The 18,131-nt window shown below is 41.1% G+C and overlaps 1 protein-coding gene across 4 annotated transcripts in view; it reads left to right on the top strand.

The window, feature by feature from the left end:
• LOC115386506 (E3 ubiquitin-protein ligase rnf213-alpha-like) overlaps nucleotides 1-18,131 on the top strand; it is a 109,788-nt gene that overhangs the window by 79,450 nt on the left and 12,207 nt on the right. For all 4 annotated transcript variants that reach the window (XM_030088838.1, XM_030088839.1, XM_030088840.1 and 1 more), the window contains 40 exons: nucleotides 547-749; nucleotides 859-1,148; nucleotides 1,233-1,489; nucleotides 1,638-1,850; nucleotides 1,969-2,161; nucleotides 2,548-2,603; nucleotides 3,063-3,237; nucleotides 3,327-3,485; nucleotides 3,588-3,686; nucleotides 3,773-3,895; nucleotides 4,068-4,251; nucleotides 4,456-4,629; nucleotides 4,722-4,874; nucleotides 4,961-5,577; nucleotides 5,753-5,912; nucleotides 6,026-6,243; nucleotides 6,452-6,589; nucleotides 6,690-6,854; nucleotides 7,286-8,561; nucleotides 8,665-8,846; nucleotides 8,939-9,094; nucleotides 9,184-12,789; nucleotides 12,878-13,002; nucleotides 13,132-13,248; nucleotides 13,333-13,457; nucleotides 13,544-13,666; nucleotides 13,762-13,826; nucleotides 14,019-14,172; nucleotides 14,446-14,587; nucleotides 14,682-14,873; nucleotides 14,971-15,101; nucleotides 15,198-15,355; nucleotides 15,449-15,643; nucleotides 15,969-16,156; nucleotides 16,250-16,370; nucleotides 16,500-16,600; nucleotides 16,823-17,005; nucleotides 17,134-17,300; nucleotides 17,391-17,493; nucleotides 17,941-18,055. In XM_030088838.1, the coding sequence (XP_029944698.1) occupies nucleotides 547-749; nucleotides 859-1,148; nucleotides 1,233-1,489; nucleotides 1,638-1,850; nucleotides 1,969-2,161; nucleotides 2,548-2,603; nucleotides 3,063-3,237; nucleotides 3,327-3,485; nucleotides 3,588-3,686; nucleotides 3,773-3,895; nucleotides 4,068-4,251; nucleotides 4,456-4,629; nucleotides 4,722-4,874; nucleotides 4,961-5,577; nucleotides 5,753-5,912; nucleotides 6,026-6,243; nucleotides 6,452-6,589; nucleotides 6,690-6,854; nucleotides 7,286-8,561; nucleotides 8,665-8,846; nucleotides 8,939-9,094; nucleotides 9,184-12,789; nucleotides 12,878-13,002; nucleotides 13,132-13,248; nucleotides 13,333-13,457; nucleotides 13,544-13,666; nucleotides 13,762-13,826; nucleotides 14,019-14,172; nucleotides 14,446-14,587; nucleotides 14,682-14,873; nucleotides 14,971-15,101; nucleotides 15,198-15,355; nucleotides 15,449-15,643; nucleotides 15,969-16,156; nucleotides 16,250-16,370; nucleotides 16,500-16,600; nucleotides 16,823-17,005; nucleotides 17,134-17,300; nucleotides 17,391-17,493; nucleotides 17,941-18,055 (11,302 nt within the window). The remainder of the gene's footprint in view (nucleotides 1-546; nucleotides 750-858; nucleotides 1,149-1,232; nucleotides 1,490-1,637; nucleotides 1,851-1,968; nucleotides 2,162-2,547; nucleotides 2,604-3,062; nucleotides 3,238-3,326; nucleotides 3,486-3,587; nucleotides 3,687-3,772; nucleotides 3,896-4,067; nucleotides 4,252-4,455; nucleotides 4,630-4,721; nucleotides 4,875-4,960; nucleotides 5,578-5,752; nucleotides 5,913-6,025; nucleotides 6,244-6,451; nucleotides 6,590-6,689; nucleotides 6,855-7,285; nucleotides 8,562-8,664; nucleotides 8,847-8,938; nucleotides 9,095-9,183; nucleotides 12,790-12,877; nucleotides 13,003-13,131; nucleotides 13,249-13,332; nucleotides 13,458-13,543; nucleotides 13,667-13,761; nucleotides 13,827-14,018; nucleotides 14,173-14,445; nucleotides 14,588-14,681; nucleotides 14,874-14,970; nucleotides 15,102-15,197; nucleotides 15,356-15,448; nucleotides 15,644-15,968; nucleotides 16,157-16,249; nucleotides 16,371-16,499; nucleotides 16,601-16,822; nucleotides 17,006-17,133; nucleotides 17,301-17,390; nucleotides 17,494-17,940; nucleotides 18,056-18,131) is intronic.

Raw genomic sequence — 18,131 nt, 5'->3', positions numbered from 1 at the left:
ACCAAAATCCCTACCATGGGCCAAATTTATATTGCATACGGTTTATACCGTTTACACCGCCCACCCCTAGACACGATCCCCTCAGAGTACCCATCCCCATGCCCATTCTCCGAGAGTGGAGAGGGGCGGGGGAGCATGAGCTGTGCAGGAGGAGCTGTGCAGACTACGTCAGAGCTGGGGCGGAGCTGTGCATTATGGATGGAGCTGTGCAGCACCGAGTGTTGAAGTTCTCAACATGGCTGCCAGGGGGAGATTCATCATCAGTATCGAACCAAACTGTAATAACTAATTTCATGATGTATTGATCTCTTCATCAATTAAACGTATATAACATAGGACTTGTTGCTTTGGACTTAAGACTTCAGCTAGTTGTTTTGGGTGTTTGGCAAACACCAACCAAGAATAAACCTCAGACTGTTGCATTCATGTACTGGTTACACTTATCGATCATTACTGTATGATGACATGAGTAATATTGTGTATTTTCACTTCTGCCTCACTGACTGTAGTACAAACATTTGAATTTTTGGTTTCATTTTTTTGCAGGGACCTTGATGAACATGGATTTCTTGTTGGAGGCTGTTTGACAGCAATCAAAAATAAAGCTGTGTCTGTGTCGATCCCATACAAATATGTTGTCTACAAAAACAAAAAGGGTGTTTATGAGTATGAGCACATATACAAGCCAGATGCTACACAACCCGCCAACAGATGTTTGTTTGTGAAAACTCACCTCATCAATGACAGTGGTAAGTATAACCTTCATTTTATCAAGCTTTAAATATTTCTCAAAGTAATCACTCTGCCTACTTTTTGCTGTTTTATACATCCCTCACTTGCTGTTTTCATTTTCTAAAGGGGACTGGCATCAATATGACGACATCATCTGTGCGCCGCCGTCAAAAAACGTTGTTAAACGTGCTTGGGATAACTTGTGGTCAGAACAAAGAAAAAACTTGATTCAAGGCAGAGAGATTGCAGGGAGGATAATGCTGGGCACCATTTTTGATATTCTCCGTGACTGGACTGAGACCAACTTGAGAAGTTTCATCAGCCAGCTGAATCAGTTTTTTCAGGTTTATAAAGACCCATATGTGTATGAAGGGAGACAACAGAAATGGACCACTTTGAACTATGATGAAGAAAATGTAAGTTCTCTTCATTTATGCCCATGATTGCTCTCAAATATGTCAAAATTAACCAATTTCTCTATCACTGGGTTATCTCCCCAGGTCAGAAATTTGTTGAAAGAATTCATGCTGACACAAGTGATTCCTCAACTCAAAGAGAAAGACAAGAAAAGTTACTTCATTCAGGACGACTTCAAAGCAGCATTGATCATGCTGCATGTATGGGGACAGTATCGCATCAAGCTCATCAAAGCTGAGCTTTATCAGCTCTGTGCCATGCTCTGCTTACCGAAGCTGGAGAAGGATCGCTTCCTTCAGTTCTGGGAAGATTTTTCCAAAGAGGCTTCTGTTATCAAGAGGTAGGCACCGGATTTGTTTCAAATAATCCTGTCCTGAAACACTGAATGTTAATTTCTTGCCACTAATATTACTGACTCAGGTAATGACTTTGTTTCCTCTTATTTATTGTCAAATGTATTTCTCTGAAAATGCTCAAATTCTTTGCAGTTTGCCAGAGAACTTGGTGGATGTGATAAACATAATGAAAAAAGAAAACATGCCTCGGTGGATCATGGTACTCCCACTTCTCCACCTGCTCAAAGGCACCACAAAGCCCTTTGAAAGACCACCGCCTGGAAACCACAAGTCCTTCATATCCTGGGCAGGTCTGCAAGGCCTTGACATGGGTCCTTCAAATCACATGAACAGTCAAGACAGAAGGTAAATTTTGACACATCTTTGAAAACCCCCTCAAATAATTTTGTTATGAAAACTGCAACCCCATATAGTACATGTGAATGTGCACTTTCCATTGTTAAGATTTATGTTTTGTTTGCAGAGCACTGATAAATGTGGTGAAAAACAACAGTCACCTGATGGAGGTGGATCTTCTTTCAGTCCGTTCCTGCCTGTACTTCATGTCTCTTGATGAACTGAGGGAGTGTAGCGCAAACATCAATGCTGAGCTTTTGGACATACTTCAGGTTTTCACTAGGGATGCTCCAGCAGAAATTACTGCTACTTCTCATGAGGTAGGTGGACACTGGATGATATGTCCCATAAATTTAAAATATCTTGTAATAGCACTTATTAAAAAGTAGTATTCTGAATAGTTGTGTTGAGTTGAGGTTTCTGCTCTGAAGCAGCCAAGTTCTTTTATTTCTTTGCAATAGCTTGACTGATGGTGGTGGTTCAAATTGTAATCATCCACCACAATGATATATAGGTGTACCCACAAACCAAATCGCATATTTTGAACATAGTAACTTTAATTTGATTCATAGTGTCTCATTTGTCTCATCATCGATCTGGTTTCGATTATTGCATTATTCTAATTATGTTTGATCTAGGCAAGGCGAAATCAACAATCTTTAGTGCCAGAATGAAAACATAAACGTATTGGTTTTCTTATTTTCAGGCAGTGTCTGGCCTTCTCTCTTGCATCCAGGGAAATCTTGTTGAAGAAAAATACAGGTGATTTACTTCAAATTCAATCAGAGTTCAATTGACTGTTTTGACATAAAGAGCGCAGATATCAAATATGTGCTTATGCATGTATACTTTTACCATATTCCTGTATTTATAGTACAAATAATTCCATATTAATGGTATAATGGACGATTTTCTAGAAAAAGTCGAAGCCAAACGTCTCTTACTCACTTTTTGAAAAACGCGCATGCGCCAGATCATCCTACCTGCTCCGCTGCTCCTACGAGCGCGCTTGACGGCGTTACGCAAGCATTTCTTCAGCGTGATTGACATGTCGGAGGACCAATAGTTGAGACTTGCATCACGCCATTCATTGGCTAAAACATCATCCATTATACCTTTAAATTCCATGCATTGATGCAAATTTGTTGTTTCGTAACAGTGGATGTTGTCATTCCCTAAAAACTCATTGTCTAATCATCCATTTTTTGTGGTTTATGATAGTCATTTTACAGAGGCTTACAGGAGAGATTGCCTTTCAGCAGCAGTGAGGCTGTTAGACAAGATTTGCAAAGGGGTGAAACCAACAACATACACCCAAAACTACCCTGATATCCCAGTTGCATGCATGCATCTGGTTGCATCTGTAACCGACTTTGTTCAGTGTAACAAGCAACCGGTAAGTGGGGTATCTCCATTCTGTGTAGCATGAGGTGTTATCATTGATCCTTGCTAATCTTATAAACTTCACCAATGATTCACATTTAGGAAAGCCAAGGACAAGACGGAGTACAGCAACATGTGAGAGAACTGGTGATCTCTCAGGCAATGGGAATAATGAGAGAATGGATGAGTCGGTCATTTAAACAATTACTTGACAAGGGATTCACATCCATGTTCCAAGCAAAGGCAACAGAGCAGTTTGAAGTGAGCGCTTTTGTTCTATTACAACCCCCCCCCACAATATATAAAAAATATGGAAACTCATGAGTAGTGAATAGTAATAACCATGACCGTAATTATTTACAGACATGGAACAATGTGATCTCAATCAGTTTCAAAGATAAAGATTTCACGACAGAGTGGAAGCAGACATTCAAAATGGATTTTGAGGGCAAATATAAAAAGGTAGGTGATAGATGACCCGTAGATTTTGGTATGGGATTGTGTTTGACAGAAGTACATGTGCAATGAGTTCATGTGCCGTTTTTCAGGAAACGTGTCTGGATCAGATTGAGTTCTATTGCAACAATATAGAGGTGCTGACAAATTCCCGTCCACATGTTGCTGCAAGTGTTGAGAAATGTGCTCTTGAAGCTGTTACACATTTGTGCCAGGTATGAGTTTTTTCCATTAACTACATATGTTGAATAATTTTGCATTCAGTACTAGGTGTTTTTTGTCAATCATGGCTATATTCATGCACTAACATTATTAAATCAGAAACTGCAAATAAAATCATATGTGAAATGTAATCATAACGATAATGATATGCTTTTTTCTTTGCAGACCAAGTCTGAAGGCAAACTTTTTGAGAGATTCAAGATGAACTGGAAGTTTGGAAAGCTCGTCTCAGAAATTATCCAAAAATCCTGGCCACGAGACAGCCAAGGAAAATACCAGGAGGATGAAGAAGTGGTTCTTCGGCACCTGCTCTCCTGGACAGCTGCCAAGGACATTTTCCAACTACATGGTATCTTATGCTCAAATAGACACCTTCTGAACAGTTTCAAATGGGAAATTGTAGTTTTAAAATGATGCCATGGATGCCTGAATTTTCAGTATTTTTTTTTTTTTTTAGCACAGTCATCAACAAAATTTTAATTTCACTGTCAGGTATTTTATTCACTATTATGGGTTTTCATAAAACACCGATTTGTTAACCCCATCAATTCAGGTGCAGACGAGAAACTGATTGATCAACTCTATCACGATGCCAGAGACAGGATTGCCATCGCCATCTCATCATTTGCAGCAACAACCCATCAACTGGTCCAAGGGAACCTCAAAATCAACCTGCTTAAAATCATTTTGGAGAGAAAAGACGTCTTCTTAGCACTGATAAAGATTGGTAACAATAATTTATTTTTCTTGTTACAAATCAGCGTAAAAATTGAGCATATTGAGATATTAATCTGCACCTATGTGCTCTGGTATCAACAGACTGTCTTTCTGAGAATGGAAGCTATAAAGATAATGACAAGATGAAGAGGCTTTTACAGTGCAGACAACAAGAGATGGATGCTGTTTACCATGAAAAGGATCTTGTGGATGTCCTCCTAACTATGAGCCATAAACTTGAGGTTCATATGACAGGTGAGCTGGCCATTCTCCGGTTTTTATACGATTGGGTTCTTGAAGATATAATAATTAATCATCGCTTTTCCCTTCTCTCTTGATAGTTGATGTTGATGATCTCGAGGTCAAACAGCAAGTCAACATTGAGGCTTCACCATTGAATCATTTCATGGAGGTTCATCCATACGATCAACTGCCTCCCCAAATGGCCGGTGTTGTTACCTACTTTAGTCTCGATGAAGAAATCAGAGACATGGCAGAGGTCCTGCACAAATTCAGAGACAGTTATGTGTTCAAAAAGTGTTGGGACCAACAAGCCAAACTCCTGGCTGAGGATGAAGTGGAAGATGATCCTGATGAATCTCAAGTAGCAGACATTATGGCAACACTAGAAACGATCCATGAAGAAATTTTCATGAGTTGCTTTGAACATTTCAAAGATATCTATGCTCGTTTGCGGGATGGAACCATAAGACTTGAAGAAGTCAACCAACTTTTCAGAGACTTCAAAGGCAAATATGAAAAACTTGAACAGGACTTGGACATTATGTGCAGAGTCGACAACTCGAACAACAAGCGGTGGATTCTCAGCAGGATGCAGCAGATTGAGCAGTACCATGAGCTTCATCTGGCTGTGGCTTCAGCTGAGATTATCATGAAGGTCAAAGATACGCTTTGTCTTCAAGGAGACTTCAGAGTTCTGGAGACACTAACAGAAGTTGTAAGTCAGCATGTTTAAACTTGGTCAAATTAACCTGTATGATGAAAAGCTCTCTCCTTTGCTTAGTCATAGTCTTTTAGTTTGACTATTGATAATATATCAATAAAGGCCAGTGCATGCAGGAGAGAGAGGTCAATTGGGATAAGTTGATTGATTGATTTTTTTCCCCCCTCAGAATCATGCAGACTTTCAGAAAGAGCAGCTCAAAAGGATTGACAATGACTTGATGAAGGCAAAGATGGTCCTGGTAGACATCACTGAGCCACGGAGACTGTGTCTGCAGGAGCTGGGACTTCGAGGACACTTTGTAGAATGGGTGAAGAATGCACTTGAAGGCAAGTTCAACTGAAACCTAATATAATCAATCTGTTATTGATTTATAATCAGTGAAAACAACCATTTAAAAATTATTTTAAGAATACTCATAAACAATCTTTTTTTTTAACAGATATCAATGAGTTGAAGGTGTTTGTTGACCTGGCTTCGATCTCTGCGGGAGAGAATGACATGGATGTGGATCGTGTCGCTTGCTTCCACGATGCAGTCCTTGGTTATTCCTCAATGCTTTATGAGCTAAAACCAGACTCTGGGTTTGATGCCTTCATAGAAGTGATCAAAAAGCTCTGGAGAGCTTTGGAGAATGACAACAACCTCCCAAAGAAACTGGTAATCATGATAACTAATGCATTCAGGAATGAAGATTGCCATGTCTTATGTCTTAGTAGAGGTTTTCTTTGCAGAGCTTTACTGATCCATGCTTCTTAATACAGTCATAACTAGTAATTGATAATTGCATTATAAGCATCCAATAGAACATTATTGACAGTATCTACTTGTAAGACTGCACAGTAGAAACAAGTGTCTGCATTTGTAGCGGGACAGTGCACGTCATCTGGAATGGTTGAAGACGGTGAAGGACAGCCATGGGTCAGTGGAGCTGTCGTCTCTCTCATTGGCATCAACCATCAACCATAAGGGAATCTACTTGATCAGTCCACACGGTGTTGAAAAAGTAAGACACACAAAGACAAGGGTATCCGTTTTAACATGTCATTATCTGGGATCAAAAGGTTCTACAAAACTGTGCATGTAAATTCTGTGTTTCACTCCAGCTGAGTCTCGACACTGCCCTGAAGCTGCAGATTCCAGAGGAGCATGATGAGGGTCTGCATATGCGCTCCTATTCTCTTGAAGACCTGAGAGAATTGCAAAACAAACTCATGCTCATGTCTGGCAAAGGTGATCAAGGGCAGAATGAAGTTGATCACTTTGCAGAGGTAGAGTGAAATTTCCTTTCATATTGGATAAAATTGTTCTTCTGTTTGTTTAGTGTGCATTTTCTTAAAATGAGTACTGTATAAAGAAGTATATCCTCATTTCTGCCAACAGGGAGAGTTGTGGAGGGTTCCATACTCTTTGCATTGGTAGTCTCTGTCTCTGATTGAGAAGTCTTGAAAAGTCAAATGGTGACTGTAAATCAGTCCACACATTCACTAATGGTTCAGTCAATGTATTAGCACTCAAAACTATGTCAAAGAAATGAAGTAATTGAGATTGGACGAATTGGTGACCCATGGCTATTTTCTAGGTTGAGACAAAAACCCACTAGTCTGCTGTTCTATGTAAATTTGAATCCTTTCTTGATACTATATATCAAACTTCTACATAGTAATTAGTAGTATTCACTACAGCCTTCTTCTAATTTCAGGTTTTTGCCAGTGTCCAAAGACTTGCTGAGGCATTCATTGCCTTGTACAATGCTGGGAATCCTTTGTTCAGGCACTGGGAAGTGCAAATCAACTGCTTTTCAGATGGCCAGTTACCCAGCATCATGATGGACTTCAACTTGGACAGAGTTCCCAGTGTCACTATAGACGGAGGCATAGAAGAGCAGCTGCCTGAACTTTGCAGAAAAATGGAGAAATGTCTGAAATACTGGATGGATTTTGTCAACAAGCAGAGATCACAAAATTACTATCTGAACTATTACACCGCTGAACAGATTGTCTACCTGTGCAGCAAACTCACTCAACAAAATGTGACCAGTATCGAGGATCAAGTTCTCATGATGCTGTCTTTCATCAAGCCAAACTGTACAACCACAGACTTGAGGCACGTCTGGCATACACTTCAATATGAGATCCTCATCAAACCACAAGAGATAAACGAGGACCTTGAATTTCAAACCTTTGTTATTTTGCCAAGAAGTAGCACAGAAGACCAAGAACTCAACAGCCAGCTGAGTTCCCTGCCAAGTCTTGTGGAGCAAACAAATGGTTTGCAAGCATTTGATCAGATATGGAATGACTACATGAAAGACATGAAGGATGTTCTTCCACATGTTCTTGACATCAAAAGTCTTGGAAGACTGTTGGAAATACTTGCAAACAAAAGTGACAAAGATGAAGTATGTGACAGTAAGGAAGATGATTTGGACAATAACTTCATTCAGAGGCAGCTACCCAAAGGTTTGGCCACTGGGAGGCCAAACCTCATTGTTTGTCCACATGATGAAGTCTTGACATCTTGCATCTCAGTTTATATGAACAGTGAAACTGTCACACTTCCAACCTATGACGAAGTCCTCCTGTGCAGCCCATCAACTCCATACGAACAAGTGGAGCTGTTCCTCAGGCGCTGCCTCAGTGAAGGCTACAGAGGCCAAAAAATATATTCCCTTCTGTATGGGGATCTACTCACTTACGATGTCAGCTCTAAACTTGAGAGCTTTTTCCAGGAAATGAAAATGAAGAGTAGGCATGACTACCAACTTGTTCTCATTTGCAGCTCAGAAAGAGAGCATGCATACCTTCCTTCAGCATTCAGCCAGTACAGACTGCACATGGTCCCCCAGGAGTCACTGGCAAGGATCCAGAGGTACCTTCACAAACATTATGCCGTTCCAAAAGATCAGTGCAGTGCTGCAGCTGTATTTAAAGATAGGCTCTGCGTTGGTATCATCTCATCTAAAAGGGCAGGTGTTGGTATGTACATATATTTCCCCTCATATTACTTGTTGTCACTGAAGTTGGGGTATCTGCTGTCATATTTGTTGATACCTGCCGTAATTACAGTTTTTGATTTCAGGTAAATCATTGTACATCAAGAGGCTGTATGAAAAACTGAAGTCTTCAACCACAAAGCCATCGGCAAAGAAATGCATTCGCTTGATTGAACCATGTGTTGATGAGAACACCATTGTTCAATCGCTGTTGGAAAGGTCCAAAGGGGAAGAGCTTACAATGTTTCACTTTGATGTCATGTCATCGGTAATAATGCTTTTCAAAATACTACTAATTCTAATAGGATTTGTTGATTGGACACACTGTGTTAATGAGATGCTGTCATGTTTTTCTTAAAGGTGCAAAAGGGTCTTGCAGAGTTCCTTTTCAAATTGTTGATTTTGCGCTATTTGATGGACTCTGAGGGAAAGATGTGGAAGTGCAATGACAAGCAGTTGTATGTCATTGAGATATTGGAACCCACTGTCAAGTCAACCCAGACTGCATCAAACCAGGTACATGTTTTTTCAGTGGTACTGAGCACAAACAACAGCTATCAGTTGTGTGACTATGAAATGTTGCTAATCCTCAGTTTCATCCATAGGCTCAAATTTTGCCAAGCACATTCACAGATGTGTTTCCAAAAATTGTCTGCCGACCACCCAAAGATGTACTCATGCTTGAGATGAGGAAGCGAGAAGATCCAACCTTTGTGAGCAGTGATGACCCTTTGATGGATGAAGAAGAATTCAGGAGTGAAGCTTTCCAGCGACCGTACCAGTATCTGACACGCTTTCATAACGGCATGGATTTAGATGCATTTTCATATCAATGTGTTGAGGGGTCACATGTGGAATGTCTTCAGATGCTTCTGATGAATTGTGGTATCATGGACCCATCCTGGGCAGAACTGAGGAATTTTGCATGGTTCCTTAACCTGCAGCTGAGAGACTGCGAGACATCTGTTTTTTGTGATGCCACTTTCACTGGAGACACGCTAAGTGGGTTCAAAACCTTTGTGGTAGATTTCATGATACTGATGGCAAAGGACTTTGCCACTCCATCACTCCACATCTGTGACCAGAGTCCTGGCAGGCTGCAAATGGATCTGACTGGTGTGAAAGATGAAGACTTGGCTCCCTTTCTCATCAGAAAAAGATGGGAAACAGAACCACACCCATACATCTTCTTCAATGATGACCATGTGTCTATGACCTTCATTGGTTTTCATCTTCAGCTCAATGAACAGGGCTTTGTTGACGCCATTGAGCCCACATCTGGAAGGGTCATCAAAAAGAATGTCATGACAAAGGCATTGTATGAAGGCCTGACACTGCAGAGAGTCCCATTCAACATTAACTTTGACAGTCTTCCCCGGGGAGAGAAGATCGAGCGAATTTGCAATGTTCTTGGGATTCAGTGGCCTTTAGACCCTGACGAAACCTATGAACTTACAACTGACAACATCTTGAAGATATTGGCAATCCACATGCGGTTCCGGTGTGGCATCCCTGTCATCATCATGGGAGAAACAGGCTGTGGTAAGACAAGGCTCATCAAATTTCTCTGCGAATTGCGAAGAAGCGGAGTCGCCTCCGAGAACATGAAATTGGTCAAGGTGCATGGAGGGACTACTTCTGAGAATATCTTTTCCAAAGTCAGAGAAGCAGAAAACATTGCTTACGTCAACAAAGCAGACTATGGCTTTGACACTGTTCTCTTCTTTGATGAGGCCAACACCACTGAAGCCATCAGCAGTATTAAGGAGGTCCTTTGTGACAACACAGTGAAGGGAGAAAGCTTGACAACAAATTCTGGATTGCAGATCATTGCTGCTTGCAATCCCTACCGAAAGCACACAGATGAGATGATCCAAAGGTTAGAATCTGCAGGCCTTGGGTACAGAGTTCGAGCTGATGAGACAGATGAAAAGCTTGGCTCCATCCCTCTTCGCCAGTTAGTATACAGAGTTCAAGCATTGCCGCCAAGCATGATCCCTCTGGTGTGGGACTTTGGACAGTTAAATGATCAGACCGAGAAAATCTACATTCAGCAGATTGTGCAAAGAGTGATTGAAACAAAGGCAATCGATGCGTATCACATCACCATGATCACTGATGTGCTTTCAGCCTCACAGAAGTACATGCGTACAAGAAACGATGAATGCAGCTTTGTCAGCCTGAGAGATGTGGAACGTTGCATGCAAGCCTTCGTTTGGTTCTATGACAACCATGCCAAGTTTTTTGCAGAGCTTGAGGAACTTGAAAAAACTCAAAAAGCACAAAAGAAAGAGCGACATCACAGACGGTCAGAGGTCAGGGACCCTGTTGTCTGGTCTCTAGTCATGGCCACAGGAGTGTGTTACCATGCCTGCCTTGAAGATAAGGAGCAATACAGACAAAAACTCAGCAACAAACTAAAGGCATACAGTCCAGCAGGTGTAATGCAGGAAATCTCATTAATGCAGGATTTGCTTTTAAATGGCGTCCCAATGGGTGACACGATTGCAAGAAACAATGCCCTCAAAGAGAATGTCTTCATGATGGTACTTTGCATTGAGTTGAGAATCCCTCTGTTCTTGGTTGGGAAACCTGGAAGTTCAAAATCTTTGTCCAAAACTCTGGTGGCAGATGCAATGCAAGGCCAAGCTGCTCATTCTGACCTTTACAAAAGGCTTAAACAGATCCACTTGGTGTCCTTTCAATGCAGTCCACATTCAACACCAGAAGGCATCATCAATACATTCAAGCAATGTGGACGCTTTCAAGAGGGCAAAAACCTTGATGAATACATCTCCGTTGTGGTTCTGGATGAGATTGGCCTGGCCGAAGACTCGCCAAAAATGCCACTGAAAACTCTTCATCCATTACTCGAAGAGGGATGTATCGATGATGAGCCCCTACCACACAAAAAGGTTGGTTTCATTGGTATTTCCAACTGGGCGCTGGACCCTGCAAAGATGAACAGAGGCATTTTTGTCTCCCGAGGTGACCCTGATCAGAAGGAACTCATTGAAAGTGCTCGAGGCATTTGTTCATCTGACGCAATGGTTTTGGAAAAAGTCAGCGATTTCTTCCAACCTTTTGCAAGAGCCTACTTGCAGATCTGCCGTAAACAAGGGAAAGGATTTTTTGGCCTTCGTGATTATTACAGCTTGATTAAGATGATCTTTGCAGTGGCTAAGGCTGCTCAAAGGAGGCCCACAGCAGAAGAGACAGCAAAGGCTGTTTTGAGAAATTTCAGTGGCAAGGATGACGTAGATGCAGTTACTGTCTTCACAAAGAAACTGCAGATCACTCCGAATCTTGAGAACCTCAGCGCCATCGAGTTTGTGAGAGAAAACCTTCACGCAACTGCACAAGATGAAGAATGTCGGTACCTGCTGGTACTCACAAAAAATTACGCAGCTCTGCAAATCCTGCAGCAGACATTCTTTTCAGAAAGTGTTCAACCAGAGATAATCTTTGGCTCCAGCTTCCCAAAGGACCAAGAGTACACCCAAATCTGTCGCAACATCAACAGAGTGAAGATATGCATGGAGACAGGTCAAACTGTGGTTTTACTAAACTTGCAGAACCTCTATGAAAGTCTGTATGATGCTCTCAACCAATACTATGTCTGCTTGGGCGGGCAGAAGTATGTGGACCTTGGACTGGGAACCCATCGTGTCAAATGTCGAGTGCACCAAGATTTCCGGCTCATTGTCATTGAAGAAAGAGAGGTGGTCTACAAACAGTTCCCAATACCTCTCATCAACAGGCTGGAGAAACACTATCTGGACATTCACACGGTCCTCAGAACAGAGCAGAAGAGGATCGTGGAAGAACTGGAGAAATGGGTCACACTCTTTGTAACTCTGAGCAGTCAGTTTGCAGCAGTGAATCAAACATACAAGTACCAGCCCCCAGACGTCTTCATCGGCTATCACTCCGATGCATGTGCTTCTGTGGTTCTTGAAGTGATGGAGAGGCAGAAGGCTAATTTGAACGTGACAGACGCTGAGAGGAACGTGCTTGATGAGGCCAAACTCGTACTCCTCAAGTGTGCTACACCAGACTCGGTGGTGCGGTTGGACTGCACAGGCCTTCCAAAGGTGGAGAGTGAGGAGCTTGCCAAGATCTACTTTGAAGAGCAGAGTAACAATTGTTTGGCAGACTACGTACTTGCTCACACAAGACAGGAAGTCAGTTGTCGCGCTGCCTTCACAGAGGTAAAGAATTTAGCTGTTATGCCATAGTATTGTATATGCTCAGCTTTAAAGTGCCTTAAAATATTTTCTTTTCATTTACACACAATAGGTGACAACATTCTCCAGACTGTTGACAACTTTTGACTTGGAACCGCTGAAGGAGATGTTGCACAGTGTTGAGCTTCTTTCACTCCAGCAGTTTGACACAGAGCACTCATTTTTGAAGAAGATCAGGTTTGTTGATGTCCTGGCATTATTTTGCACATTCTGATTTCTGATGACTTGCCTGTTAAGAAACGAAAAACAGATGAAAATAAGAAGGAAACATTGGTGTGTGATTATTTTTTTTTTTTTTTTTTGCAGAAACTTTCTCACTGCTGAAAATGGAAGCAAAACTCCTGAATCATGCAACAAGACCCTCATCATTCAGTGTGATTACGATGAAGCCGCTCACAGTGCCAATCTCATTGCATCTGCAAAGTACGTCCAGCATTTCTTAATTGGCTTTTTCCATCTTGCCCTCCATTGCAGTTTTACTATATTCAGTTCATTGTTCTTTTCCAGGTATTCCTCAATCAATGAAATCAACAAAATTACTCAGGAAAGGACCGGATGCAATGTGTTTGTCTACTTCATCACCAGACTGCCAAGAATGGAAGGGGGGACCACTTATATTGGCTTTCATGGCGGTAAAATGGCTTCTCAATTTTTGGTCTTTTTTTTTTCATACCTAATTTGACAAGCATGTATCTGATACATTTTAACATATTCACAGGTCCTTGGAGATCAGTTCACATTGATGATTTGAGACGGTCAAAAGACATTGTTTCCGACATCAAAACCTTGCAAAACATGACAATCAGTCAGATGTTTGAGAAAAAGATGATGCAGCAGGAAGGTAACTTAGACATAAAGCAATTCATTGAATGTTATTTTTTGCACTTTTTAACTCTAATATTTTACATTGTCTTAAATTATGAAACTTTTTTGCAGCCATGGAGGTTGATGACATGTACTCTGAGACAACAGAGCTGGAAGAAACAGCATCAGATGAAAATGTGAGAATAATTCACATGTTGTTTGTGGTCAAAAACACTCGTTGGGAATATAATAAGATTGTATATCAACAGACACATGTATTGCATGTGCTGGTTTCTTTCAGCTGAACACAAATTTTAATCACCAGTGATGCTTGTTTGTGATAGTTTTCTTCTGAAACAGTTATTAACCAAATTGTCTTTCTTTGGTAGGACGGGGACAGTGTTGTGGACACCACAGCACTGCTGCGAAGCTGTGTGCAGAGTGCAGTGAGCATGTTGAGGGACAATGTGGAAAGTGGCAGTCGCAGTACTGAAAGGGTTGAGATTCTTCTGGCTCTCCTCAGTGAAGAAGATGAAATGAAAGGTACCAATTACATTGACTGAACTTTTTTTTCCTGAAATTATTTTCCAAATGTCGCAATTCGTCGAGTGATGCCAACCACGAAGTTGTGAAATCTCCTAATTTCAACAATCAACATGTTGGTCTTTTTCTATTCCGGATAAAAGATGGGCTTCATGACATTTGAACTTCATTTGCATTTTCCGAATCAAATGATCTTTATTTAATGACGGTCCTGCTTTAGTGCAGTAAACGGCAGTTACAATGCTGGTTTTTTTTTTTGTTTTTCTTTTTTAGGGAAATTTCTGGAGACTATCAAGAGCCGCCTTCACTCATTGTTGGCGACTCAAGATGGCAACACCTTCTCATCTGTCAAGAGCAATTGGGTCCTCAAAGAGGCCTCAAACATTGATGCTTTGCAAGAAGGAGGCACATTCAGGTGAGTACCTCATTTTCCATACAAGATTGCCTCTGTGTGTTCATAATGTCGTTGCAGACGTTAACATTTTTTGCCTTTATATTGTTCACAACAGGCACACCTTATGGAAGCGTGTTCAGGCTGCTGTTTCTCCTCTCTTGGCACATCTTGTTTCAGTCATTGACAGAGACCGAAACATGGATATTCTGCTTGATAGAAACAGTGGTGAAACTGTCAAAAAGCTGTGGCTGGATATTTTTGCCAATGATAAACTGCTGGAAATGTCACACCAAACAATCGATCGAAAGTAAGAAATGTTAATTTATATACTTCATTGATGATTAGGAATGCCATTTTCATGAAATTAATGGGTTTTTTTAATGCTTTTTTACAATCCATGACAGCTCTGAGACGAGAACAATTCTTGTACAAAACTCCATCGCTCAAGACAGGAACATGAGCTGCAGCATGCCCTTCAGTTGGAGGATCAAGGATTTCTTGGAAGAACTCTGGGTTCACGCACTTCAAAATGAAGGTAATTGCATTTCAGGTATTCCCCTTTATGTGCATGCTGCTTTACTAATGTACATTTATTCTTTAAAATTGAATTTTGACCTTGTACCTCTCCTAGGGCACACACCGCAGCAGTTTGGTCAGTTCTTTTGGAAAACGCCACTGGGTCGATACATAGCAGAAGCAGATCCAGACATGCAGATGGAGTTTTTCCACCGCTACCTTCAGGACTTCATCTGTATGACAATGACCGTCTCTTGTCAGGAAGATCTACAGGTTGTTTTTAGATCAACACTGAAGCTCTTTATTGAAGCTTCATCTCTCTGTGTATAAGCTCATATTAATGCTGCTTTTCGCCTGCTTTTCTAGCTTCTCTGTAATGCCCTGAATTGCTGCGTCAATGAGATGAAAGTGCATCAAGAGGAAGCAGTGGTATCTCTTCCATGGGTCCATGCTGCTTATCACAAGTTCAAGATCCGCCTGCAGAATCTCTCCAGAATGATCTGCATCGAGCCCCAAGTGACCCACGACCTGAGGAATCTTGACAGAGATGGGGTTGAACTTGTAAGACTAAATAATATATATTTTGCTTTTATAAATTTCATTTAGGCTGTTTGAACTTTACGGAACGGTATTTATTATGGCCACTCAAGACAAAAAAAAACATAGGGGTTTTGAATTTTTTTAATTTATGTAATTGCATATGAAATCGATATTTATGGTGGAGTATAAAGCAGGGAAGCCATTTTCACTTCATTCTTGATATTGTATTTCTACTTTTTTCCACTTACAGAACCACTTGGTGTCACTCATGCAGTCAGTTCACACTGGTGTTTTGGTGTTCATGTTGCTCTTTTGAGGCCAGTGATATGCTGTTCTCATCTTTCAGGTACATGATGTGTACGCTGCCTTTGCATGTGTGGAGCATTTGGAGCCCAAAGTTTTGGACATTGACGCTCAGAGACTGGCCTGGCTGAGGGACGTGAAAAAGCTCCAAGTGCCGATTGATTTGGTTTGCTCTGAGGACAGTGTGAGAAGTTACGGAGCGAGGAGCAAGATGCTTGCAAGCCGAGTCCAGTAAGTCAAGTTCTCCTAGATTAATATGAGATTGACTGTTTTAAGTTTGTAAGTAGAAAGGTGATAAATGATTGTTGTGTGTTTTGATCACAGAGCAGGGTGGAATCGGATTTATTCTCTCTCTCTCTATGTGGAGCACATGTTGCTGGGGATCGAGGAGTTGGAAATGAAGCTGGCACCTATAGTTTTGGAGAGCACACGAAGGCTTGGAAAGGTTTGTCCTGGTTCTTTGTAAAGACACAATTGTCAGACTACCACTAATTAGCTTCAAGCTGCTGTTATAATAATTGCAAAATATTCTCCTTTAATTAAAAAATTGTATTCCCTTTCATCTTCGATCAAGGTACTGGAAGAAAATTCAGATCTGAAAACTCAGCAGTCTTTTGAGGCGGTGATTGATTTGCTCAAAAAGTGCAAAGATGAAGTTGTTCAGCGCATCTTCAGGTAAAAATTCAGCCACAGTAATTTTCAATTGATGCTTCATCTCTCATACATGACTTCTGCCGCCCCAGGTTATTTGTCTTAAAATATCTTTGACTTTGTAAAATTTAACTTTATATTTTTCACTTTGTGCGTGGAGTCCTCATGTTCTCCCTGTGTGTACCTGTTCTAATGATACTCTGGTTTCTGTCCAATTTTAATTTGCATTGTCTTAATTGTGTTCAGGTTCGGTCTCACACAGTGCCCAGTCTGTATGGGAGACCCCAAAGATCCACTCTGCCTGCCATGTGAACACATCTTCTGTGTGGACTGCATCAAACAGTGGCTGGTAGCTGGTCAGATGTACTGTCCCCTCTGCATGCTGCAGGTCAATGATGATTTTCCTTTGGTCCCAACAGAAGAAACAAGGTTGGTAACTGTATGTGTATTTGAGCAGAATAAACTGATGTCTGTCTTTTCCATTTGTCATAAGGACCAAAAGTGATCTCTAATCCTCATAGAACATCTGTTTGACCTGAAACTCTTGCTTTGCTTAGGAAATCAGTCAACCTGCATGCTCAGTTCAGGAAGCGGTGCAATGCTTTCTTCATCGACCTGGTGTCCACGGTGTGTTTCAAAGACAACTCTCCACCCTGCTCACAAGTCATTTTCCATCTGCTGTCCTTTCTGATGACAGAGGCCAGTCCTGTTCCCATTCTTCGAGGTACTGCACACTTCTCTCCCTCCTCATTCACGGGTTTCATTGTAACAGCTGTGATCTGAAATCCATTCCATTTTTTTCTTTTTGTTATAGCAAATCGACAAGTTTTGACAAAGGCACTCTCTCCTTTTGATGACTCTGTGGATAAAAATCCAGTCATCCGGTCAGTGGTGCTCAAACTCCTCCTGAAGTACAGGTAAGATGCTGAGGAGACACCATGTGGTTCAAGAGGTGCTTAAGACACTATTCACTTCAATCCTGTTTCTATCCAAAACAAAGGTTCTTTTCCAAAGACCAGAGTGGTATTTTGTTGTTTACCTGACGGTTTCGGCAGCTGTCAGCTGTCTTCTTCAGAGTGTTTCTCACGTGATGTTGTGACGTATCTTGTCAGCTGATTTATAGAGGTTTTGTATAAATCGGCTGACAAGATACGTCGCAACAACATCACGTGAGAAACACTCTGAAGAAGACAGCTGACAGGTGCCGAAACCGTCAGGTAAACAACAAAATACCACTCTGGTCTTGGGAAAAGAACCTTTGTTTTGGATTATAACTTGGAAGACCAATGAACCTTTTTGGACTAATCCTGTTTCTATTTTAATTTAATTGTTTTTTTGTTTGTTTGTTTTTGTTTTGTTTAAAGCTTCGATGAAGTTAAAGACTACTTGCAGCAGCATCTGATGACAGTTGAGCAGAGCAACATCTTAGAAGATACCGACAAACTGGAGCTGTACTGCTTGTACATCAACTGTCTGGAGGTAAACATGCTTTCAGATGCAGCAATTGTCAATTGACAGTGTGTTCCAAACAATGGGGCTTGTTTCAATCATTTTC

Source organism: Salarias fasciatus, chromosome 4 (genome assembly GCF_902148845.1).
Source record: "Salarias fasciatus chromosome 4, fSalaFa1.1, whole genome shotgun sequence".
Classification (NCBI taxonomy): domain Eukaryota; kingdom Metazoa; phylum Chordata; class Actinopteri; order Blenniiformes; family Blenniidae; genus Salarias; species Salarias fasciatus.
The sequence above is the reverse complement of the archived record's forward strand: the minus strand, read 5'-3'. Positions and strand labels throughout refer to the sequence as shown.